At 48.6% G+C, this 24,781-nt stretch overlaps 1 protein-coding gene across 1 annotated transcript in view; it reads right to left on the bottom strand.

The window, feature by feature from the left end:
* LOC110538830 (ATP-binding cassette sub-family A member 3) overlaps positions 1-24,781 on the bottom strand; it is an 89,469-nt gene that overhangs the window by 37,655 nt on the left and 27,033 nt on the right. The window contains exons 6-12 of the mRNA XM_036939120.1: positions 23,536-23,795; positions 23,351-23,467; positions 23,067-23,187; positions 8,667-8,840; positions 6,655-6,836; positions 2,929-3,066; positions 89-218 (exon numbers count right to left, since the gene is read on the bottom strand). Coding sequence (XP_036795015.1) covers positions 89-218; positions 2,929-3,066; positions 6,655-6,836; positions 8,667-8,840; positions 23,067-23,187; positions 23,351-23,467; positions 23,536-23,795 — 1,122 coding nt within the window. The remainder of the gene's footprint in view (positions 1-88; positions 219-2,928; positions 3,067-6,654; positions 6,837-8,666; positions 8,841-23,066; positions 23,188-23,350; positions 23,468-23,535; positions 23,796-24,781) is intronic.

Genomic DNA, 24,781 nt, shown 5'->3' with positions numbered 1-24,781 from the left:
GTTAGCGTCATCACTGTTTTCAATTCGGTCTGTAGATTATACAAGGGAAAAGTAGCAATGTGTATGGCTGTGTGTGTGTGCGTCCCACCTGTCAGCATGGACAGTGTGGTGGTCTTCCCGGCTCCGTTGTGCCCCAGCAGAACTGTGATCTGGCCCTCGAACATGTTCACTGTCAGATCCTTGACAGCCTGCCGCGTCTTGTTACCCACTTTGAACTCCTGGCAGGATGAAAATCATTCCATCTAAATGGTTACAATGGTCTACCTATCCCTGGATTAAAATCATTACAATGGCCTACCTATCCCTGGATTAACATCATTACAATGGCCTACCTATCCCTGGATTAAAATCATTACAATGGCATACCTATCCCTGGATTAACATCATTACAATGGCACCCCTATCCCTAGATTAAAATCATTACAATGGCATCCCTAGATGAAAATCATTACAATGGCATCCCTATCCGTAGATGAAAATCATTACAATGGCATCCCTATCCCTAGATGAAAATCATTACAATGGCATCCATTTCCCTAGATTAAAATCATTTCAATGGCCTACTTATCCCTGGATTAAAATCATTACAATGGCCTACTTATCCCTGGATTAAAATCATTACAATGGCCTACTTATGCCTAGATTAAAATCATTACAATGGCATACCCATCCCTAGATTAAAATCATTACAATGGCCTACCTATCCCTGGATTACAATCATTACAATGGCATACCTATCCCTAGATTAAACTCATTACAATGGCCTACCTATCCCTGGATTACAATCATTACAATGGCCTACTTATCCCTGGATTAAAATCATTACAATGGCCTACTTATCCCTGGATTAAAATCATTACAATGGTCTACCAATCCCTGGATTAAAATCATTACAATGGCCTACCTATCCCTGGATTAAAATCATTACAATGGCCTACCTATCCCTGGATTACAATCATTACAATGGTCTACCTATCTCTGGATTAAAATCATTACAATGGCCTACCTATCCCTGGATTAAAATCATTACAATGGCCTACCTATCCCTGGATTAAAATAATTACAATGGCCTACCTATCCCTGGATTAAAATCATTACAATGGCCTACCTATCCCTGGATTAAAATCATTACAATGGCCTACCTATCCCTGGATTAACATCATTACAATGGCCTACCAATCCCTGGATTAAAATCCTTCCATCTAAGTGATTACAACTGACTATTTATCCACGGAGAAAATCATTAAGGACCGCAACCACCGAGCCACGGCCTGTTCTCCCCATTTCCATCACTCTGACACGGGCAATATAGGAGCATCATGACAAAAACTTCCTGCACTGTTTGGAGCCTAACAATTTCACTGTACCCTGCAATTACATTTGCGACCCTGTGCATGCAACTAATAAACTAATTTAATGATAACAATGGCCTACCTATCCCTGAGGGAAGTCATTATTTTGCTCTTTATTATCCCTCTCCAGCCCTGGGTGTAATCACCTCATCTCCAGCCCTGGCTCTAATCACCTCATCTCCAGCCCTGGCTCTAATCACCTCATCTCCAGCCCTGGCTCTAATCACCTCATCTCCAGCCCTGGCTCTAATCACCTCATCTCCAGCCCTGGCTCTAATCACCTCATCTCCAGCCCTGGCTCTAATCACCTCATCTCCAGCCCTGGCTCTAATCACCTCATCTCCAGCCCTGGCTCTAATCACCTCATCTCCAGCCCTGGCTCTAATCACCTCATCTCCAGCCCTGGGTCTAATCACCTCATCTCCAGCCCTGGGTCTAATCACCTCATCTCCAGCCCTGGCTCTAATCACCTCATCTCCAGCCCTGGCTCTAATCACCTCATCTCCAGCCCTGGCTCTAATCACCTCATCTCCAGCCCTGGGTGTAATCACCTCATCTCCAGCCCTGGCTCTAATCACCTCATCTCCAGCCCTGGCTCTAATCACCTCATCTCCAGCCCTGGCTCTAATCACCTCATCTCCAGCCCTGGCTCTAATCACCTCATCTCCAGCCCTGGGTCTAATCACCTCATCTCCAGCCCTGGCTCTAATCACCTCATCTCCAGCCCTGGCTCTAATCACCTCATCTCCAGCCCTGGCTCTAATCACCTCATCTCCAGCCCTGGGTGTAATCACCTCATCTCCAGCCCTGGGTGTAATCACCTCATCTCCAGCCCTGGGTGTAATCACCTCATCTCCAGCCCTGGCTCTAATCACCTCATCTCCAGCCCTGGCTCTAATCACCTCATCTCCAGCCCTGGGTCTAATCACCTCATCTCCAGCCCTGGCTCTAATCACCTCATCTCCAGCCCTGGCTATAATCACCTCATCTCCAGCCCTGGGTCTAATCACCTCATCTCCAGCCCTGGCTCTAATCACCTCATCTCCAGCCCTGGGTCTAAGGGCCTAGCGTCATAATCGCCTTCTCCATTATCCTTCTCCTCATCTCCTTCTCCCAAACTTAGCAAAGTGTTTCATCTACCCAGCCCTGGGTTGTGTTGATTCATCTTCAAACTGAAGAAAACACACAAAAAATGTAGCAAAAATCTCCTCCTGCCTAGTTCCAGTTCAAAAACATCATTACATAACAATATTAAATTAGATGCTCTTTTACATGTTGAGGACCACACTGAAATAAAGGCACACTCCCATAATGGTAAAGCTACAAGGGGGTTTATTTTTCTGTAAAAACATGTTCAACCACTTGATGTCTCAGTCTCAATTCGCTCCCAACTCCTTGGCCCAAGCCTTCTATGTATAGGGAACTGAAGAGTCTGGACTGTATAAGCAGTGTAGTGGAGGAGCTTCCACTATGTTGCTTCCACTCTACATATCTGCAGACATCATATTGTTACAGCCAAGGGGAGGGGTAGGGATCGAATTGGGACTGGGTGGACAGGTTGCATTTAAGACCTTGCCTTGTTCAGGTGTTTGATCTTGACTCCTGAGACCAGTCCGGCTGGCTCCTCCTCGATGAACTCTCCCTTCAGAGCCTTCTCCACGTCTTCCTCTTCCTTCACCATGGCCATGCGGGGGCTGCTGCACCAGTAGGACGGCTGGAGAGAAAGGGAATGGGAGAAAGAAAATAAGTGGAATGCTTCTCTTTCCTCAGCTCGTACCCTTATGGTCAGTATCAGAAATATACCTAGTCAGGGATGGGCAACTCCAGTCCTCGGGGCCGGAGTAGTCACACTTTCCCCCCATCCCTAGTCAACACAGCTGATGAAACTAAAAGCATTCTAAACTGAAGACCATGATTAGTTGACAAAACAAAACCACCCGATACGGCTGCTAATGGGGAAGTCATTGAGTTGTTACATAACCTTTCTGCCTCTCTGCTCCTTATCAAGACACTACACCAGCGTTTCCCACACTCGATCCTCGGGACCCCAAGGGCTCCACGTTTTGGTTTTTGCCCTAACACTACACAGCCAATTCAAATGATCAAAGCTAGATAATTAGTTGATTATTTGAATCAGCTGTATTGTTAGGGCAAAAACCAAAACATGCACCCCTTAGGGTCCTGAGGACCGAGTTTGGGAAACAATGCATCACACACACACACACCAAAATAAATCAACAAAATGGCCCTCTTGAAGGAGAACAACAGCTATGACTGTAAATTAAGGTTGGGATGAGGAAGTGGGTGTTCTGTATTATGCTTAATTAATTAGCTATCCATCCCATGCTCGTTCATCAGTAAGGATATAAATTACAATGTAAACGACTATGGAATGGTTAACTGAATAGGGAGGGAGTAAGCACTACTGCAGTACTGCTGAACTCACAAAATGAATTTCCATGGAAATGGACAATACAAGCATTGTATTGTTGTCGAGAGTTTTCATAACAATCAGAAATCAGTAATTTTGGACACCGATTTTGCAGAATCTTTTTTTTTTTCACCTTTATTGAATCTTTATTTAACTCGGCAAGTCAGTTAAGAACACATTCTTATTTTCAATGACGGCCTAGAAACGGTGGGTTAACTGCCTCGTTCAGGGGCAGAACGACTGATTTTTACCTTGTCAGCTCGGGGATTCAATCTTGCAACCTTACAGCGTGCTTCTTCACCTGCATTGCTTGCTGTTTGGGGTTTTAGGCTGGGTTTCTGTACAGCACTTTGAGATATCAGCTGATGTACGAAGGGCTATATAAAATAAATTTGATTGAAATTTGAACTAGTCCAACGCACTAACCACCTGCCTCACGAGGAGCCCGCCTGTTACGCGAATGCAGTAAGAAGCCAAGGTAAGTTGCTAGCTAGCATTAAACTTATAATCAGTCATAATCACTAGTTATAACTACACATGGTTGATGATATTACTAGTTTATCTAGCGTGTCCTGCGTTGCATATAATCGATGCAGTGGGCATTCGTGAAAAAGGACTGCCGTTGCTCCAACGTGTACCTAACCATAAACATCAATGCCTTTCTTAAAATCAATATACAGAAATATATATTTTTAAACCTGCATATTTAACTAAAAGAAATCCAGGTTAGCAGGCAATATTAACCAGGTGAAATTGTGTCACTTCTCTTGTGTTCATTGCACGCAGAGTCAGGGTATATGCAACAGTTTAAGCCGCCTGGCTCATTGTATTTCACTGAAATAATAAACGTCTTGTTTGAGATGATAGTTTCCGGATTCGACCATATTAAATGACCTAGGGCTCGCATTTCTGCGTGTTATTATGTTAAAATTAAGTCTATGATTTGATAGAGCAGTCTGACTGAGCGATGGTAGGCACCAGCAGGCTCATAAGCATTCATTCAAACAGTGCTTTTGTGCGTTTTGCCAGCAGCTGTTTATGACTTCAAGCCTATCAACTCCCGAGATTAGGCTGGTGTAATGATGTGAAATGGCTAGCTAGTTAGCGGGGTGGGTGCTAATAGCGTTTCAAACGTCACTCGCTCTGAGACTTGGAGTAGTTGTTCCCCTTGCTCTGCATGGGTAACACTGCTTCGAGGGTGGCTGTTGTCGATATGTTCCTGGTTCGAGCCCAGGTAGGAGCGAGGAGAGGTACGGAAGCTATACTGTTACACTGGCAATACTAAAGTGCCTATAAGAACATCCAATAGTCGAAGGTATATGAAATCCAAATGGTAGAGAGAGAAATAGTCCTATAATTCCTATAATAACTACAACCTAAACTTTTTACCTGGGAATATTGAAGACTCATGTTAAAAGGACCCACAGCTTTCATATATTCTCATGTTCTGAGCAAGGAACTTAAACGTTAGCTTTTTTACATTTATTGCACTTTTACTTTCTTCAACACTTGGTTTTTGCATGATTTAAACCAAATTGAACATGTTTCATTATTTATTTGAGGCCAAATTGATTTTATTGATGTATTATATTAAGTTAAAATAAGTGTTCATTCAGTATTGTTGTAATTGTCATTATTACAAATAATTTTTCTTTTTTTTTTTTTAAATCGTCCGATTAATCGGTATCGGCTTTTTTTGGTCTTCCAATAATCAGTATCGGCGTTGAAAAATCAGTCGGTCGACCTCTACTGGATACCACGTCAGCAAATTAAATACGTTTCCCATCCAGCACAGATTCAATAAAAATGTGATCATCTTAGTCTCTCTTACTGGGAGTCAATCTAAGTCCTCCTAGTCTGACATATTTAATGCTAAGTGGATATTAAGAACATCTCCCTCTCCTCTCTCCTCCCCCTCTGCTCTAACCCTAACCCTAGTGGACCTTAAAGGAACCATCAGACATCTGTCTAACCCTAGTAGACCTTAAAGGAACCATCAGACATCTGTCTAACCCTAGTGGACCTTAAAGGAACCATCAGACATCTGTCTAACCCTAGTGGACCTTAAAGGAACCATCAAAGACATCTGTCTAACCCTAGTGGACCTTAAAGGAACCATCAGACATCTGTCTAACCCTAGTAGACCTTAAAGGAACCATCAGACATCTGTCTAACCCTAGTGGACCTTAAAGGAACCATCAGACATCTGTCTAACCCTAGTGGACCTTAAAGGAACCATCAAAGACATCTGTCTAACCCTAGTGGACCTTAAAGGAACCATCAGACATCTGTCTAAGCCTAGTGGACCTTAAAGGAACCATCAGACATCTGTCTAAGCCTAATGCAAGGGTTCTCAAACTTTAAGGGGCTGAGTATCCCTATCGTGGTATCAAATTCATCAGGGACCCACCGTCTTCCATTGCAAAACATTTTGCTATTGTGTGTCCTAATGAACATGTTTGGGTTTCCAGTCCAGGAAACACAGCCAGCCTCACTCTCACTGTCTGACACAACATATACTTCCTGATATTTCTTGCAAATAAAAATAATTAGTCATTCTGCATTCCTCTCAGACTAGGGGTCAACGGGCAAAGCTCTAACGCGCAATGTGTCAAACTCATTCCACAGAGAGCCGAGTGTCTGCAGGTTTTTACTCCTTCTTTGAACTTGAACAGTAAGGCATTTCCACGCGTTTGTTTAGGGCTTTATTTATTTTTTAACTGCAGACACTCAGCTCTCCATGAAATGAGTTGGACACCCCTGCTCTAATAGATTTCTCCCCTGGGAACACTGACTTCATGGACACACACACACACCTTATCTCCCCCCCACACCACCACCCAGACCCAACCTACACCCACTCCTACGTACCAGTAGGAAGAAGTAGCAGGGCAGAGGGACTCCGTACTCCCCTGGGAACACAGCCTCCACGTACCAGGCCACCAGGCCATAGAGCAGGGCATCCAGCAGCAGCAGCCCCAGCACCTGGGCCAGGGAGAAGTCATCGTCCACCGTCACCGACTCAAACAGGTTACACCACTGGATCCCCGTGCCTGAGGGAAGGGGGGGATGGACGGGAGCAGAGAGAGGGAGTAAAGTTGGGTAGAGACATTTTAAATATATTGTGTATACAGTGCCTTGCGAAAGTATTCGGCCCCCTTGAACTTTGCGACCTTTTGCCACATTTCAGGCTTCAAACATAAAGATATAAAACTGTATTTTTTTGTGAAGAATCAACAACAAGCGGGACACAAATCATGAAGTGGAACGACATTTATTGGATATTTCAAACTTTTTTAACAAATCAAAAACTGAAAAATTGGGCGTGCAAAATTATTCAGCCCCCTTAAGTTAATACTTTGTAGCGCCACCTTTTGCTGCGATTACAGCTGTAAGTCGCTTGGGGTATGTCTCTATCAGTTTTGCACATCGAGAGACTGAAATTTTTTCCCATTCCTCCTTGCAAAACAGCTCGAGCTCAGTGAGGTTGGATGGAGAGCATTTGTGAACAGCAGTTTTCAGTTCTTTCCACAGATTCTCGATTGGATTCAGGTCTGGACTTTGACTTGGCCATTCTAACACCTGGATATGTTTATTTTTGAACCATTCCATTGTAGATTTTGCTTTATGTTTTGGATCATTGTCTTGTTGGAAGACAAATCTCCGTCCCAGTCTCAGGTCTTTTGCAGACTCCATCAGGTTTTCTTCCAGAATGGTCCTGTATTTGGCTCCATCCATCTTCTCATCAATTTTAACCATCTTCCCTGTCCCTGCTGAAGAAAAGCAGGCCCAAACCATGATGCTGCCACCACCATGTTTGACAGTGGGGATGGTGTGTTCAGCTGTGTTGCTTTTACGCCAAACATAACGTTTTGCATTGTTGCCAAAAAGTTCCATTTTGGTTTCATCTGACCAGAGCACCTTCTTCCACATGTTTGGTGTGTCTCCCAGGTGGCTTGTGGCAAACTTTAAACAACACTTTTTATGGATATCTTTAAGAAATGGCTTTCTTCTTGCCACTCTTCCATAAAGGCCAGATTTGTGCAATATACGACTGATTGTTGTCCTATGGACAGAGTCTCCCACCTCAGCTGTAGATCTCTGCAGTTCATCCAGAGTGATCATGGGCCTCTTGGCTGCATCTCTGATCAGTCTTCTCCTTGTATGAGCTGAAAGTTTAGAGGGACGGCCAGGTCTTGGTAGATTTGCAGTGGTCTGATACTCCTTCCATTTCAATATTATCGCTTGCACAGTGCTCCTTGGGATGTTTAAAGCTTGGGAAATCTTTTTGTATCCAAATCCAGCTTTAAACTTTTTCACAACAGTATCTCGGACCTGCCTGGTGTGTTCCTTGTTCTTCATGATGCTCTCTGCGCTTTTAACGGACCTCTGAGACTATCACAGTGCAGGTGCATTTATACGGAGACTTGATTACACACAGGTGGATTGTATTTATCATCATTAGTCATTTAGGTCAACATTGGATCATTCAGAGATCCTCACTGAACTTCTGGAGAGAGTTTGCTGCACTGAAAGTAAAGGGGCTGAATAATTTTGCACGCCCAATTTTTCAGTTTTTGATTTGTTAAAAAAGTTTGAATTATCCAATAAATGTCGTTCCACTTCATGATTGTGTCCCACTTGTTGTTGATTCTTCACAAAAAAATACAGTTTTATATCTTTATGTTTGAAGCCTGAAATGTGGCAAAAGGTCGCAAAGTTCAAGGGGGGCCAATACTTTCGCAAGGCACTGTAGATTGTGAAGACTCATAATTGGAGTGTTGGTATTTAAACACAAGATTGGTATGAGGGCATTGGTGGGAGTGTGTGTGTGTCTCTCTGTGTGCGTCTCTCTGTGTGAGTCTCATGAGAACATGGCTCACCTTTGCCCTCAAACATGCCTAGTAGCTGCGCTCCCATGGCCATGGCCACATTGGAGATGAGGCAGGCAGACACCTTCTGGGCGTGGCTAAGCAGGTCGTAGCGAGGCCATAGGAACACGTACGGCAGGTAGGACAGGAAGTAGATGAAGCCGCCCGCCGCCGCCGCCACATTGGCTGGAGAGGGAGAGAGACGGAGTGTGTTTGAGAAAGATTATAGCAGTCAGACTCCAAAGAATCACTGATCTACAAATCCCCTTGGATCCCAAATAACTTGTCATTAGTGATTTTGTAGATGGCCTTGCTCAAACTGATCTCCTTAAACACGCTGAGAGGGAAAGGTCTGGAGGGGGGAAAACAGTTGTCACAACGTGGCCCTTTGGGGTGTACATCGTGGATCCCCCCCCTCTCGCTCTCCCACCACAAGTTATGACTTTACGAAAGGTCATAAATTCCTGGCAGAGATTCTCTCCCCTGGTCATGCAGAAAGAGGGGGGAAATAAAGAGCTTCTCTTGGTTCAACTCCTATTCCCAAAAATTGGAGGATTAAACAATATTTTATTTTTGTGGGAATGGTCCGTGGGTATTTAAAGAACAATCCTGTCAGAGTTGTTTTATTTGGTGACATTAGGAAGGAGGGTAGCACAGAATAATGGTAGTTTGGTGACATTAGGAAGGAGGGTAGCACAGAATAATGGTAGTTTGGTGACATTAGGAAGGAGGGTAGCACAGAATAATGGTCGTTTGGTGACATTAGGAAGGAGGGTAGCACAGAATAATGGTAGTTTGGTGACATTAGGAAGGAGGGTAGCACAGAATAATGGTAGTTTGGTGACATTAGGAAGGAGGGTAGCACAGAATAATGGTCGTTTGGTGACATTAGGAAGGAGGGTAGCACAGAATAATGGTCGTTTGGTGACATTAGGAAGGAGGGTAGCACAGAATAATGGTCGTTTGGTGACATTAGGAAGGAGGGTAGCACAGAATAATGGTCGTTTTGGAAGTTTCTCAGTTATTCATTTTCTACCTGAATGTTGTGTACAATATATGATTGAATATGAAACTATTTGTGAGAAGATGTAATGTCAAATCAAATTATTTAGAAAGCCCTTCTTACATCAGATGATATCTCAAAGTGCTGTACAGAAACCCAGCCTAAAACCCCAAACAGCAAGCAATGCAGGTGTAGAAGCACGGTGGCTAGGAAAAACTCCCTAGAAAGGCCAAAACCTAGGAAGAAACCTAGAGAGGAACCAGGCTATGAGGGGTGGCCAGTCCTCTTCTGGCTGTGCCAGGGGGAGATTATAACAGAACATGGCGAAGATGTTCAAATGTTCATAGATGACCAGCAGGGACAAATAATAATAATCACAGTAGTTGTCGAGGGTGCAACAAGTCAGCACCTCAGGAGTAAATGTCAGTTGGCTTTTCATAGCCAATCATTCAGAGTGTCTCTACCGCTCCTGCTGTCTCTAGAGAGTTGATAACAGCAGGTCTGGGACAGGTAACACGTCCGGTGAACAGGTCAGGATTCCATAGCCGCAGGCAGAACAGTTTAGTTATAAAGTTTTAACTAGTCAGTGGCCACACCCCAGTGAGCCCAGACATCAGGCGTCATAGAACCGCCCCTTTTCCCAGAGTATAAAACCCACTTCCTACAAAATATACATTAAGTCAGAACGCCGGGACATAGTCACCACGTTGGAATGGCTACAATTCTATCGACCATACAGCTGTAGTTTTAGTTATATGGCTGGAAATGAGACTTTCGATCACTACAGAATAAGAGTAAATCTTAGACGCATAATTACTAGTCTGCAGCTAGAAATGACGTAAGTCTAGAACGAGAATACCAACACCTGCCAAAGCATCTATGAGAACATCTCCGAATGGTACTCTGAAGTATCCATTCTAACCACCTACAACCACGAAGGACATGGTGACTTCTGGGGAAGTTAAACAGAGACTCGCTGATGAACTGACTCTCTAGCAGACAGACAGGCGATTCCAACATAGAAGACAACAATGACATAGGGGCATAAATATATACATTGCAATTATTCTCGAATGAGCGGACATTCATGTGCAAAGGATTAGCATTTCAGTGAATATAATTATCCACTGTGTGTAGTGAATCCATTTTGTCTCTTCCGCTCTCTGAGTCCCCACCCCTTTCCTTTGTTTACCAAGTCATCATATTGGCTTTGTCCGCTAGGGACTTTTTCTTTGTATCATATAGTAACCCAAATATCTACTGTTTGTTTGTTATGTAATTCTGTGTGATTATTTAGTTATATATATATATATATATATATATATATATATATATATACACACACACACACACACACACCACACATATATCGCTGATTCCTGACTTAGGGTTAGTGCAGATATCCAAGGGTTTGTGACATTCAGTAATGAGAACTGATAATAACAACAATTAGGTAATAACAACAATGAATTAATAGAAGACTGTAATTGATCATATATTAAAATATCTGAAGAGTTATATTTGAAAAATTATAACTCTGTAAATCAACATTTTCTGTGATGCCCCGACTTCCTTGTTAATTAATAATTAAACCTAGAGAACTGATTTGATATAAATAAGTCTTCACATGTAATGATAGTCCAGACACGACACGGTGTAGATGCAAAATGGATACCAAATACAAAAGACAGTCTATGGAAAATGCTCAACACTTTATGAATAACAAAGTATGTTGTACTTGTGGCTTTTATAGTTCCTGTCAAACTAGTCGTCCTTGTGAAAGGCAACATATCTCAGCACACACACACCTTGATGAACCAATGTACACAAAGAGGTGTGAGAAGCATGATGGATGTGATGACGGGAACACAAGGTGTGAATGAACACTTCTCTTCAGCTTCACCGATATCCAAGCAATTACTCTAATGACCCCATAGGCACAGCCTTGAGAAGGTCTGTATACGAATGGTCTGCATGCTTAGAAAAGTCTGTATGATAATTGTCTACACCGATAGGACTCTCGAAAACGTAGGGAGAGCTATAGTCACAATGCATGGTTCCACTGCAACATCAGTGTTTTATAAAGCAACTGTCACTGTGTTGTTGTTGACTGGTCAGCTTCTACAGAACCTTCAGACAGGACAGTAAAGGAAGAGAGAAATGGGTGGAGAAATAGAGGAGAGAAAACAGAGGAGATGCATTGTGCAAGAGAAATACCTCAATACGTTCCTCTTTCTCTCTATTCTTCCTGTGAAATGACTAGGGCCCTGTGAAAAGCCACTTGCGGCTGACAATGTGCTGCTTTAGGCCTGAATGGAGCGTACGTACATAGAAACTACTAAGTTTCCATTATCTGTTCCTTTGAAGAACGAGAGAGACAGATGACATTCCTTTATGAGAAGAACAATAAAAAGAGGGCAGATGAGTGTGTTCAGCTCAACCCATGTGAACACAGACAAAGAGCGCAGAGAGAGAGAGTGACCGGGGGAGAGAGAGAGCGCCGAGAGAGAGAGCGTAAGAGCGCCGAGAGAGAGAGAGCGAGAGCGCAGAGAGAGAGAGAGAGCGCCGAGAGAGAGAGAGCGCAGAGAGAGAGAGAGCGCAGAGAGAGAGAGAGCCGACAGAGAGAGAGCCGACAGAGAGAGAGAGAGCCGACAGAGAGAGAGAGAGCCGACAGAGAGAGAGAGAGAGAGCGCCGACAGAGAGCGAGCGCGCCGACAGAGAGCGAGCGCGCCGACAGAGAGCGAGCGCGCCGAGAGAGAGCGCCGACAGAGAGAGAGAGCGCCGACAGAGAGAGAGAGCGCCGACAGAGAGCGAATCGAGAGAGAGCGCCGAGAGAGAGCGCAGAGAGAGAGAGAGAGAGAGCGCCGAGAGAGAGCGCCGACAGAGAGAGAGAGAGCGAGCGCCGACAGAGAGAGAGAGCGAGCGCCGACAGAGAGCGAGCGCCGACAGAGAGCGAGCGCCGACAGAGAGCGAGCGCCGACAGAGAGTGAGAGCCGACAGAGAGCGAGAGCGAGCGCCGACAGAGAGCGAGAGCGAGCGCCGACAGAGAGCGAGAGCGAGCGCCGACAGAGAGCAAGAGCGAGCGCCGACAGAGAGCGAGAACGAGCGCCGACAGAGAGCGAGAACGAGCGCCGACAGAGCGCCGACAGAGAGCGAGAGCGAGCGCCGACAGAGAGAGAGAGCGCGCGCCGACAGAGAGAGAGAGCGCATCAAGAGACAGAGAGAGAGCATCAAGAGACAGAGAGCGAGAGCGCATCAAGAGACAGAGAGAGCGCATCAAGAGAGAGCGAGAGCGCATCAAGAGAGAGCGAGAGCGCATCAAGAGAGAGCGAGAGCGCATCAAGAGAGAGCGAGAGCGCATCAAGAGAGAGCGAGAGCGCATCAAGAGACAGAGAGAGCGCATCAAGAGACAGAGAGAGCGCATCAAGAGACAGAGAGAGCGCATCAAGAGCGAGAGCGAGCGCCGACAGAGAGCGAGAGCGAGCGCCGACAGAGAGAGAGAGCGCATCAAGAGACAGAGAGAGAGCATCAAGAGACAGAGAGCGAGAGCGCATCAAGAGAGAGCGAGAGCGCATCAAGAGACAGAGAGAGCGAATCAAGAGACAGAGAGAGCGCATCAAGAGACGATAGAGCGAGCGAGAGCGCCGAGAGAGCGCCGAGAGAGCGAGCGAGAGAGAGCGAGAGAGAGCGCCCGAGAGAGCGAGCGAGAGAGAGCGCCCGAGAGAGCGAGCGAGAGAGAGCGCCCGAGAGAGCGAGAGAGAGCGCCCGAGAGAGCGAGCGAGAGCGCCCGAGAGAGCGAGCGAGAGAGAGCGCCCGAGAGAGCGAGAGAGAGAGCGAGAGCGCCGAGCGAGAGCGCCGACAGAGAGCGAGAGCGCCGACAGAGAGCGAGAGCGCCGACAGAGAGCGAGAGCGCATCAAGAGAGAGCGAGAGCGCATCAAGAGAGAGCGAGAGCGCATCAAGAGAGAGCGAGAGCGCATCAAGAGAGAGCGAGAGCGCATCAAGAGAGAGCGAGAGCGCATCAAGAGAGAGCGAGAGCGCATCAAGAGAGAGCGAGAGCGCATCTCGAGAGAGCGAGAGCGCATCTCGAGAGAGCGAGAGCGCATCTCGAGAGAGCGAGAGCGCATCTCGAGAGAGCGAGAGCGCATCGAGAGAGAGAGCGAGAGCGCATCGAGAGAGAGAGCGAGAGCGCATCGAGAGAGAGAGCGAGAGCGCATCGAGAGAGAGAGCGAGAGCGCATCGAGAGAGAGAGCGAGAGCGCATCGAGAGAGAGAGCGAGAGCGCATCGAGAGAGAGAGCGAGAGCGCATCGAGAGAGAGAGCGAGAGCGCATCAAGAGAGAGCGAGAGCGCATCAAGAGAGAGCGAGAGCGCATCAAGAGAGAGCGAGAGCGCATCAAGAGAGAGCGAGAGCGCATCAAGAGAGAGCGAGAGCGCATCAAGAGAGAGCGAGAGCGCATCAAGAGAGAGCGAGAGCGCCGAGAGAGAGCGAGAGCGCATCAAGAGAGAGCGAGAGCGCCGAGAGAGAGAGAGCGAGAGCGCATCAAGAGAGAGCGAGAGCGCATCAAGAGAGAGCGAGAGCGCATCAAGAGAGAGCGAGAGCGCATCAAGAGAGAGCGAGAGCGCATCAAGAGAGAGCGAATCAAGAGAGAGCGAGGGCGCTTCAAGAGAGAGCGAGAGCGCATCGAGAGAGAGCGAGAGCGCATCGAGAGAGAGCGAGAGCGCATCGAGAGAGAGCGAGAGCGCCGAGAGAGAGAGAGCGCCGAGAGAGAGAGCCCGAGAGAGCGAGCGAGAGAGAGCGCCGACAGAGAGCGAGAGCGCCGACAGAGAGCGAGAGCGCCGACAGAGAGCGAGAGCGCCGACAGAGAGCGAGAGCGCCGACAGAGAGCGAGAGCGCCGACAGAGAGCGAGAGCGCATCAAGAGAGAGCGAGAGCGCATCAAGAGAGAGCGAGAGCGCATCAAGAGAGAGCGCATCAAGAGAGAGCGAGAGCGCATCAAGAGAGAGCGAGAGCGCATCAAGAGAGAGCGAGAGCGCATCGAGAGAGAGCGAGAGCGCATCGAGAGAGAGCGCATCGAGAGAGAGCGCATCGAGAGAGAGCGCATCGAGAGAGAGCGCATCGAGAGAGAGCGCATCGAGAGAGAGCGCATCGAGAGAGAGCGAGAGCGCATCGAGAGAGAGCGAGAGCGCATCGAGAGAGAGCGAGAGCGCATCGAGAGAGAGCGAGAGCGCATCGAGAGAGAGCGAGAGCGCATCGAGAGAGAGCGAGAGCGCATCGAGAGAGAGCGAGAGCGCATCGAGAGAGAGCGAGAGCGCATCGAGAGAGAGCGAGAGCGCATCGAGAGAGAGAGCGAGAGCGCATCGAGAGAGAGAGCGAGAGCGCATCGAGAGAGAGAGCGAGAGCGCATCGAGAGAGAGAGCGAGAGCGCATCAAGAGAGAGCGAGAGCGCATCAAGAGAGAGCGAGAGCGCATCAAGAGAGAGCGAGAGCGCATCAAGAGAGAGCGAGAGCGCATCAAGAGAGAGCGAGAGCGCATCAAGAGAGAGCGAGAGCGCATCAAGAGCGAGCGAGAGCGCATCAAGAGAGAGCGAGAGCGCATCAAGAGAGAGCGAGAGCGCATCAAGAGAGAGCGAGAGCGCCGAGAGAGAGCGAGAGCGCATCAAGAGAGAGCGAGAGCGCCGAGAGAGAGAGAGCGAGAGCGCATCAAGAGAGAGCGAGAGCGCATCAAGAGAGAGCGAGAGCGCATCAAGAGAGAGCGAGAGCGCATCAAGAGAGAGCGAGAGCGCATCAAGAGAGAGCGAGAGCGCATCTCGAGAGAGAGCGAGAGCGCATCTCGAGAGAGAGCGAGAGCGCATCTCGAGAGAGAGCGAGAGCGCATCTCGAGAGAGAGCGAGAGCGCATCTCGAGAGAGAGCGAGAGCGCATCTCGAGAGAGAGCGAGAGCGCATCTCGAGAGAGAGCGAGAGCGCATCTCGAGAGAGAGCGAGAGCGCATCTCGAGAGAGAGAGCGAGAGCGCATCTCGAGAGAGAGCGAGAGCGCATCTCGAGAGAGAGCGAGAGCGCATCGAGAGAGAGAGCGAGAGCGCATCGAGAGAGAGAGCGAGAGCGCATCAAGAGAGAGCGAGAGCGCATCAAGAGAGAGCGAGAGCGCATCAAGAGAGAGCGAGAGCGCATCAAGAGAGAGCGAGAGCGCATCAAGAGAGAGCGAGAGCGCATCAAGAGAGAGCGAGAGCGCATCAAGAGAGAGCGAGAGCGCATCAAGAGCGAGCGAGAGCGCATCAAGAGAGAGCGAGAGCGCATCAAGAGAGAGCGAGAGCGCATCAAGAGAGAGCGAGAGCGCCGAGAGAGAGCGAGAGCGCATCAAGAGAGAGCGAGAGCGCCGAGAGAGAGAGAGCGAGAGCGCATCAAGAGAGAGCGAGAGCGCATCAAGAGAGAGCGAGAGCGCATCAAGAGAGAGCGAGAGCGCATCAAGAGCGAGCGAGAGCGCATCAAGAGAGAGCGAGAGCGCATCAAGAGAGAGCGAGAGCGCATCAAGAGAGAGCGAGGGCGCTTCAAGAGAGAGCGAGAGCGCATCGAGAGAGAGCGAGAGCGCATCGAGAGAGAGCGAGAGCGCATCGAGAGAGAGCGAGAGCGCATCGAGAGAGAGCGAGAGCGCATCAAGAGAGCGAGAGCGCATCGAGAGAGAGCAAGAGCGCATCGAGAGAGAGCAAGAGCGCATCGAGAGAGAGCGAGAGCGCATCGAGAGAGAGCGAGAGCGCATCGAGAGAGAGCGAGAGCGCCGAGAGAGAGAGAGCGCCGAGAGAGAGAGCCCGAGAGAGCGAGCGAGAGAGAGCGCCGACAGAGAGCGAGAGCGCCGACAGAGAGCGAGAGCGCCGACAGAGAGCGAGAGCGCCGACAGAGAGCGAGAGCGCCGACAGAGAGCGAGAGCGCATCAAGAGAGAGCGAGAGCGCATCAAGAGAGAGCGAGAGCGCATCAAGAGAGAGCGAGAGCGCATCAAGAGAGAGCGAGAGCGCATCAAGAGAGAGCGAGAGCGCATCAAGAGAGAGCGAGAGCGCATCGAGAGAGAGCGAGAGCGCATCGAGAGAGAGCGAGAGCGCATCGAGAGAGAGCGCATCGAGAGAGAGCGAGAGCGCATCGAGAGAGAGCGAGAGCGCATCGAGAGAGAGCGAGAGCGCATCGAGAGAGAGCGAGAGCGCATCGAGAGAGAGCGAGAGCGCATCGAGAGAGAGCGAGAGCGCATCGAGAGAGAGCGAGAGCGCATCGAGAGAGAGAGCGAGAGCGCATCGAGAGAGAGAGCGAGAGCGCATCGAGAGAGAGAGCGAGAGCGCATCGAGAGAGAGAGCGAGAGCGCATCGAGAGAGAGAGCGAGAGCGCATCGAGAGAGAGAGCGAGAGCGCATCGAGAGAGAGAGCGAGAGCGCATCGAGAGAGAGAGCGAGAGCGCATCGAGAGAGAGAGCGAGAGCGCATCGAGAGAGAGAGCGAGAGCGCATCGAGAGAGAGAGCGAGAGCGCATCAAGAGAGAGAGCGAGAGCGCATCAAGAGAGAGCGAGAGCGCATCAAGAGAGAGCGAGAGCGCATCAAGAGAGCGAGAGCGCATCAAGAGAGAGCGAGAGCGCATCAAGAGAGAGCGAGAGCGCATCAAGAGAGAGCGAGAGCGCATCAAGAGAGAGCGAGAGCGCATCAAGAGAGAGCGAGAGCGCATCAAGAGAGAGCGAGAGCGCCGAGAGAGAGCGAGAGCACATCAAGAGAGAGCGAGAGCGCCGAGAGAGAGAGCGAGAGCGCATCAAGAGAGAGCGAGAGCGCATCAAGAGAGAGCGAGAGCGCATCAAGAGAGAGCGAGGGCGCTTCAAGAGAGAGCGAGGGCGCTTCAAGAGAGAGCGAGGGCGCTTCAAGAGAGAGCGAGAGCGCATCGAGAGAGAGCGAGAGCGCATCGAGAGAGAGCGAGAGCGCATCAAGAGAGAGAGAGCGCATCAAGAGAGCGAGAGCGCATCGAGAGAGAGCGAGAGCGCATCGAGAGAGAGAGAGCGCCGAGAGAGAGAGAGCGCCGAGAGAGAGAGAGCGCCGAGAGAGAGAGAGCGCCGAGAGAGAGAGCGCCGAGAGAGAGAGCGCCGAGAGAGAGAGCGCCGAGAGAGAGAGCGCCGAGAGAGAGAGCGCCGAGAGAGCGAGAGCCGAGAGAGAGAGCGAGAGCGCATCAAGAGAGAGCGAGAGCGCATCGAGAGAGAGAGCGAGAGCGCATCGAGAGAGAGCGAGAGCGCCGAGAGAGAGCGAGAGCGCCGAGAGAGAGAGCGCCGAGAGAGAGAGCGCCGAGAGAGAGCGAGAGCGCCGAGAGAGAGCGAGAGCGCCGAGAGAGAGCGAGAGCGCCGAGAGAGAGAGCGCCGAGAGAGAGAGAGCGCCGAGAGAGAGAGCGCCGAGAGAGAGAGCGCCGAGAGAGAGAGCGCCGAGAGCGAGAGCGCAGAGAGAGAGAGCGCCGAGAGCGAGAGCGCATCAAGAGAGAGCGAGAGCGCATCAAGAGAGAGCGAGAGCGCATCAAGAGAGAGCGAGAGCGCATCAAGAGAGAGCGAATCAAGAGAGAGCGAGAGCGCATCAAGAGAGAGCGAGAGCGCATCAAGAGAGAGCGAGAGCGCATCAAGAGAGAGCGAGAGCGCATCAAGAGAGAGAGAGCGCATCGAGAGAGAGCGAGAGCGCATCGAGAGACAGAGCGCCGAGAGAGAGAGAGCGCCGAGAGAGAGAGAGAGAGAGCGCCGAGAGAGAGAGAGAGAGAGAGAGAGCGCCGAGAGAGAGAGAGAGAGAGCGAGAGCGCCGAGAGAGAGCGAGCGAGAGCGCCGAGAGAGAGCGAGCGAGAGCGCCGAGAGAGAGCGAGCGAGAGCGCCGAGAGAGAGCGAGCGAGAGCGCCGAGAGAGAGCGAGCGAGAGCGCCGAGAGAGAGCGAGCGAGAGCGCCGAGAGAGAGCGAGCGAGAGCGCCGAGAGAGAGCGAGCGAGAGCGCCGAGAGAGAGCGAGCGAGAGCGCCGAGAGAGAGCGAGCGAGAGCGCCGAGAGAGAGCGAGCGAGAGCGCCGAGAGAGAGCGAGCGAGCGCGCCGAGAGAGAGCGAGCGAGAGCGCCGAGAGAGAGCGAGCGAGAGCGCCGAGAGAGAGCGAGCGAGAGCGCCGAGAAAGAGCGAGCGAGAGCGCCGAGAGAGAGCGAGCGAGAGCGCCGAGAGAGAGCGAGCGAGAGCGCCGAGAGAGAGCGAGCGAGAGCGCCGAGAGAGAGCGAGCGAGAGCGCCGAGAGAGAGCGAGCGAGAGCGCCGAGAGAGAGAGCGAGAGCGCCAAGAGAGAGAGCGAGCGAGAGTGCCAAGAGAGAGAGCGAGCGAGAGCGCCAAGAGAGAGAGCGAGCGAGAGCGCCGAGAGAGAGAGCGAGCGAGAGCGCCGAGAGAGAGAGCCGAGAGAGAGAGCGAGCGAGCGCGCCGAGAGAGAGAGCGAGCGAGCGCGCCGAGAGAGAGAGAGAGAGAGAGAGCGAGCGAGCGCGCCGAGAGAGAGAGAGAGAGAGAGAGAGAGAGAGAGAGAGAGAGAGAGAGAGAGAGAGAGAGAGAGCGCGCCGAGAGAGAGAGAGAGAGAGAGAGAGAGAGAGAGAGAGAGAGAGAGAGAGAGCGAGAGAGAGAGAGAGAGCGAGCGAGCGCTCCGAGAGAGAGAGAGAGAGAGAGAGCGAGCGAGCGCGCCGAGAGAGAGAGAGCGAGCGAGAGCGCCGAGAGGGAGAGAGCGAGCGAGAGAGAGAGAGCGAGCGAGAGCGCCGAGAGAGAGAGAGAGAGCGCCGAGAGAGAGAGAGCGAGCGAGAGCGCCGAGAGAGAGAGAGCGAGCGAGAGCGCCGAGAGAGAGAGCGAGCGATATGTTGATAATGTTGATAATCTCCCATATTGATCTGGTGAAATTCCAGTGTGCCATCACAGCAGCAAGATTTGTGACCTGTTGCCACAAGAAAGGGGCAACCAGGGAAGAACAAACACCATTGTAAATACAACCCATATTTATGTTTATTTATTTTCCCTTTTGTACTTTAACCCTTTGCACCTCACTACAACACTGTATATAGACATAATGACATTTCATACAAGACTATTATTTTTGAACTTTTGTAAGTGTAATGTTTACAGTAAATGCTTTATTGTTTATAATCCATTTCACTTTCCTTGGCAATGTAAACATGTTCCCATGCCAATAAAGCCCCTTAAACTGAAATTGAATTGAGGGAGAAATAAAGACAAATTAAGAAATGCCTCATCTCTAGACACAAGACACTAAAAACCTGACTCCACAGCCCACAAAGGGGCTCTCCATCCACATCAGCCCCTGATCCAGTCCCCAGTGGACCCCAACATTCAGGCCTGGCTGATTCCTCCATTACTACCAGCAAGAAGCAAGAAGCAAAAAGCAATGAAGAAATTGTTTCAGTTTGCTTCCTGAATTTAAATGAAGCCCCCTTTGCAGAGTCACACCGAGGAGTCCGTCAATGGGAATACCCACTCACCTAACTCTGCAGTTCAGATCTGAATGCGAGTACCCACTCACCTAACTCTGCAGGAGGTCAGAGTTTTAGGCAGCGGAAGGCCACCTGGAGAGGGGTCCTGTTGTGACTAGGGGCCAGGCACAGCTGAGGCCAGCTAAAAGCCCTTTCTCGCCCTACTCTAATAATGACATCATACTGTATGTCACACACCCAACCAATAATGTACAAAAATAAAATAAATACAATGTAAAAAAGAATCAGGAGAAAATATATCATGCACACCGTAAATCAGACACGATTTCAACGTTTTAATTTGCTAAGCTTTCAGCTACTCTTTTACAAGCCAAAGCCTGACAGAAATGGTATGGCTGCTGGGAGTAAATAACAGCTTGTCTGATTACACCAGAGTCCAAATTGGTCTTGAACACAATCACAGATAATTTTAATCTCCATCTGCACTCTTTTGTTGAGGAACGATTTGGAGAAATTGGACTAGACTTTTTTGTTCGAAAAGATATGAAAGTATAGAAGGAAAAATAATTGTGAAAGAGAAATGATAAAGGACTATCAAGCGTCATCAACTGAAGGCCATTTAATAATCACCATTACCTTTTTGTGTGAGGGTATGATATTAGCAATAACCAAATGAGCCTGTGTGAGATTGGCTGTGTGTGATTGGCTGTGTGTGATTGGCTGTGCTTTAATCCTCGGTCACGTTCAGTCGGCACAAACCAAGAAAACCTGAGTGAAATGAAGAGGTACCCTCTGAACTTGTCCAATAAGAAACGCTTATTTTTGTTTTACATTTTGAAACTTTTTTCTACAGTGTGCCTTTCTGAACATAACCTCTGTAAAGTCAGTCCGGAGACTAGTTAACATTATTTTTTGCTAACCTCACAAGTCATCTTTCCAGTACAACACAACTCTGACCACACCAGCAGGGATAAAAAAAAGCAACATCCGCATTGTGCCGAGATTAATAGCTCAACACCCAGGATGTGTAGAACTGGAAATGTAATGTATCATATAGCATCAATCGCCTTCGATTAGAACATAAACAATTGATTATTCTAAACCTACCAAGCATGTGTATTGGCTGCTAAACATAAACGTGTACACATACAGGTTTTTCACCACATCTCCTCTCCCTTTGTTCCAGTTTGTCACATTGAGTGACTGTTTAATTATTCCATGAGGCTGAATAGACATTTGATTGCCCATCTTCCAGGCTCCAATGACTGATGGAGCGAGCTGGTTTACTGCTGTTCACTCAGAGGAAAGACGAAACAACCTCAGGAGAGTCAAATAATGTGATCTACACTACATTTACGGGTGAAGTCGGAAGTTTACATACACCTTAGACAAATACATTTAAACTCAGTTTCACAATTCCTGACATTCAATCCTAGTAGAAATTCCCTGTTTTAGGTCAGTTAGGATCACCACTTTATTTTAAGAATGTGAAATTTCAGAATAATAGTAGAGAGAATGATTTCAGCTTTTATTTATTTCATCACATTCCCAGTGGGTCAGAAGTTCACATACACTCAATTAGTATTTGGTAGCATTGACTTTAAATGTTTTAATTTGGGTCAAACGTTTTGGGTAGAATTTTGTCCCATTCCTCCTGACAGAGCTGGTGTAACTGAGTCAGGTTTTTAGGCCTCCTTGCTCGCACATGCTTTTTCAGCTCTGCCCACAAATGTTCTATGGGATTGGGGTCAGGGCTTTGTGATGGCCACTCCGATACCTTGACTTTGTTGTCCTTAAACTATTTTGCCACAACTTTGGAAGTATGCTTGGGGTCATTGTCCATTTGGAAGACATATTTGCGACCAAGCTTTAACTTCCTGACTGATGTCTTGAGATGTTGCTTCCATATATCCACATAATTTTCTTACCTCATGATGCCATCTATTTTGTGAAGTGCACCAGTCCCTCCTGCAGCAAAGCACCCCCACAACATGTTCTATTTTTGTTTCATCAGACCAGAGGACATTTCTCCAAAAAGTACGATCATTGTCCCCATGTGCAGTTGCAAACCGTAGTCTTGCTTTTTTATGGCGGTTTTGGAGCAGTGGCTTCTTCCTTGCTGAGCGGCCTTTCAGGTTGTCGATATTTTACTGTGGATATAGATACTTTTGTACCTGTTTCCTCCAGCATCTTCACAAGGTCCTTTGCTGTTGTTCTGGGACTGATTTGCACTTTTCACACCAAAGTACGTTCATCTCTAGGAGACAGAACGAGTCTCCTTCCTGAGCGGTATGACGGCTGCGCGGTCCCATGGTGTTTATACTTATGTACTATTGTTTGTACAGATGAACGTGGTACCTTCAGGCATTTGGAAATTGCTCCAAAGGATGAACCAGACTTGTGGAGGTCTACAATTATTTTTCTTGGCTGATTTCTTTTGATTTTCCCATGATGTCAAGCAAAGAGGCACTGAGTTTGAAGGTAGGCCTTGAAATACATCCACAGGTACACCTCGAATTGACTCAAATTATGTAAATTAGCCTATCAGAAGCTTCTAAAGCATGACATCATTTTCTGGAATTTTCCAAGCTGTTTAAAAGGCACAGTCAACTTAGTGTATGTAAACTTCTGATCCACTGGAATTGTGATGCAGTGAATTACAAGTGAAATAATCTTTATGTAAACACTTGTTAAAAAATTACTTATCATGCACAAAGTAGATGTCCTAACCGACTTGCCAAAACTATAGTTTGTTAACAAGAAATGTGAGGAGTGGGTGAAAAACATGTTTTAATGACTCCAACCTAAGTGTATGTAAACTTCCAACTTCAACTGTAACAGAACATACTATACACAATGGAGCATCTCTCAGATAGCACAGGACGGCTGAGGTTTTAGAAAACCATGACTAAACAGACAGATTGAAGGTCGGACAGACATTTTGAGACACACACACACACACCTCTTGAGAAGAAGGCACTGATCATGAAGCTGAAGTTGATGGTTGCCACGGCAAAGACAAGCAGGAAGACAAAGACCAGGGTGGGGTCACTATAGGTCAACACAGCTCCATTAGGGCTCACCTAGAAAGGGCCAGGACAGGAAAGAACATCATTATCATCATGAATACTAAAAACACACTGAATGAAAAATAATTCCCCTCCTCAAAGCAATATAAAGAAAAGACTAGTTAAGTGTTTTTGTTTGTGTTTTATAACATAACCATTATGTGAAGTGCAAACTCACCTTGATGCAGAAGAGCAGCGTGACGAAGAACATGGAGATGGCGAGGAAGAGGAAGAACATGAGGAACCAGGCCGTCCAGTGCAGCCAGTTACTGAGGCCCATCATCCGCATGTACTCCTGTAGAGAGTAAGTAGAGTGAGATTGACCATTTGCTTGACTGACAGGTAATCCACCACCTCACCCACCTTGAGCTTCCTCTCCTTCTCCTGCACCACGGCCCTCACGATGTTCAGAGAGGTATAGGTGAGGCTCAGCACCAGGAGGAGGGGCAGCTGGTTCTGGATGGCCAGGATGAACACGTCGTAGATGAACGGCGGGAAGGGGAATCGGCGGAGGACCACCCGGGTGTGGGAGAGGAGCCAGGCTGCTCCTGTGCTGTTATAGGAACGCATGATGGCCTGGTTGACCGCATGCTGCACTGCCAGGAAACCCTCGCGGAAATAACCTACGGAGAGGAACCGGGTTATGTTAGAATAACTACATCCCAATTCTCAGGTGGGCCCTTGTGCACTCCCCCCCATGGATCAGCACAAACAGCCTAGGGAGGTTCTTTAATCAGTCTCCTGACAATGTTAGTCTGTGAAACCCAAGTCATGTTTTCCTGTTTGCTTATGGCGGAATACAGCTCATTCAGTTCAGCGTTAGTGCCAGCATCAGTCTGTGGTGGTATGTAAACAGCTACAAAAAATACAGATGAAAACTCTCAGGCGAACAATAGCTCGAGACTTCCTTAGATATCATGCACCAGCTGTTGTTTACAAAAATACATAGACCGCCGCCCCTTGTCTTACCAGACGTCGCTGTTCTATCCTGCCAGTACATCGTATAACCAGCCAGCTGTATGATAATATTGTCGTCATTCAGCCACAACTCCGTGAAGCATAAGATGTTACAGTTTTTGGTAGTTGGCAGTTTAATCTTCCCCGTAACTCGGCGATTTTATTCTCCAAAGATTGCACGTTTGCGAGCAGAGTGGAGGGAAGTGGGTGTTTCTTCAATTGCCTACAAATTCTCAGATGGCAGCCAGACCTTCGGCCCCTAATTCTAAGCCCCCTCTTCATGCAGATCACGGGGATCGGGGCCTGTTCCCGAGGAAGCAGTATATTCTTTGCGTCAGGCTCGTCAGAGTCATGAAAGGAAGAAAAGGATTCTGCTAGTCCGTGGTGAGTAATCGCAGTCCTGTGGTCTAGAAGTTATTTTCGGACATAAGAGACGGTAGCGGCAACATTATGCACAAAATAAGTAAAACAATGTGTTAAACAACGCAAATAAACAAAAAAAAAATAAATATCGGCTGGGGCCACGTAAAACATCTGCCTGCATTCTCCGGCGCCATCTTACTAGGGCCCAATCTCGGCGTCTATACCTTGGGCCCATTGTTTTTCCTGTTCATGTCATACTGTATACTGGTGGGAAAAAAACGTCTGGTTC

Source organism: Oncorhynchus mykiss, chromosome 12, assembly GCF_013265735.2.
Source record: "Oncorhynchus mykiss isolate Arlee chromosome 12, USDA_OmykA_1.1, whole genome shotgun sequence".
In the NCBI taxonomy this organism is placed as follows: domain Eukaryota; kingdom Metazoa; phylum Chordata; class Actinopteri; order Salmoniformes; family Salmonidae; genus Oncorhynchus; species Oncorhynchus mykiss.
Note: the sequence above shows the minus strand (reverse complement) of the source record. Positions and strands in the feature narration are given on the sequence as shown.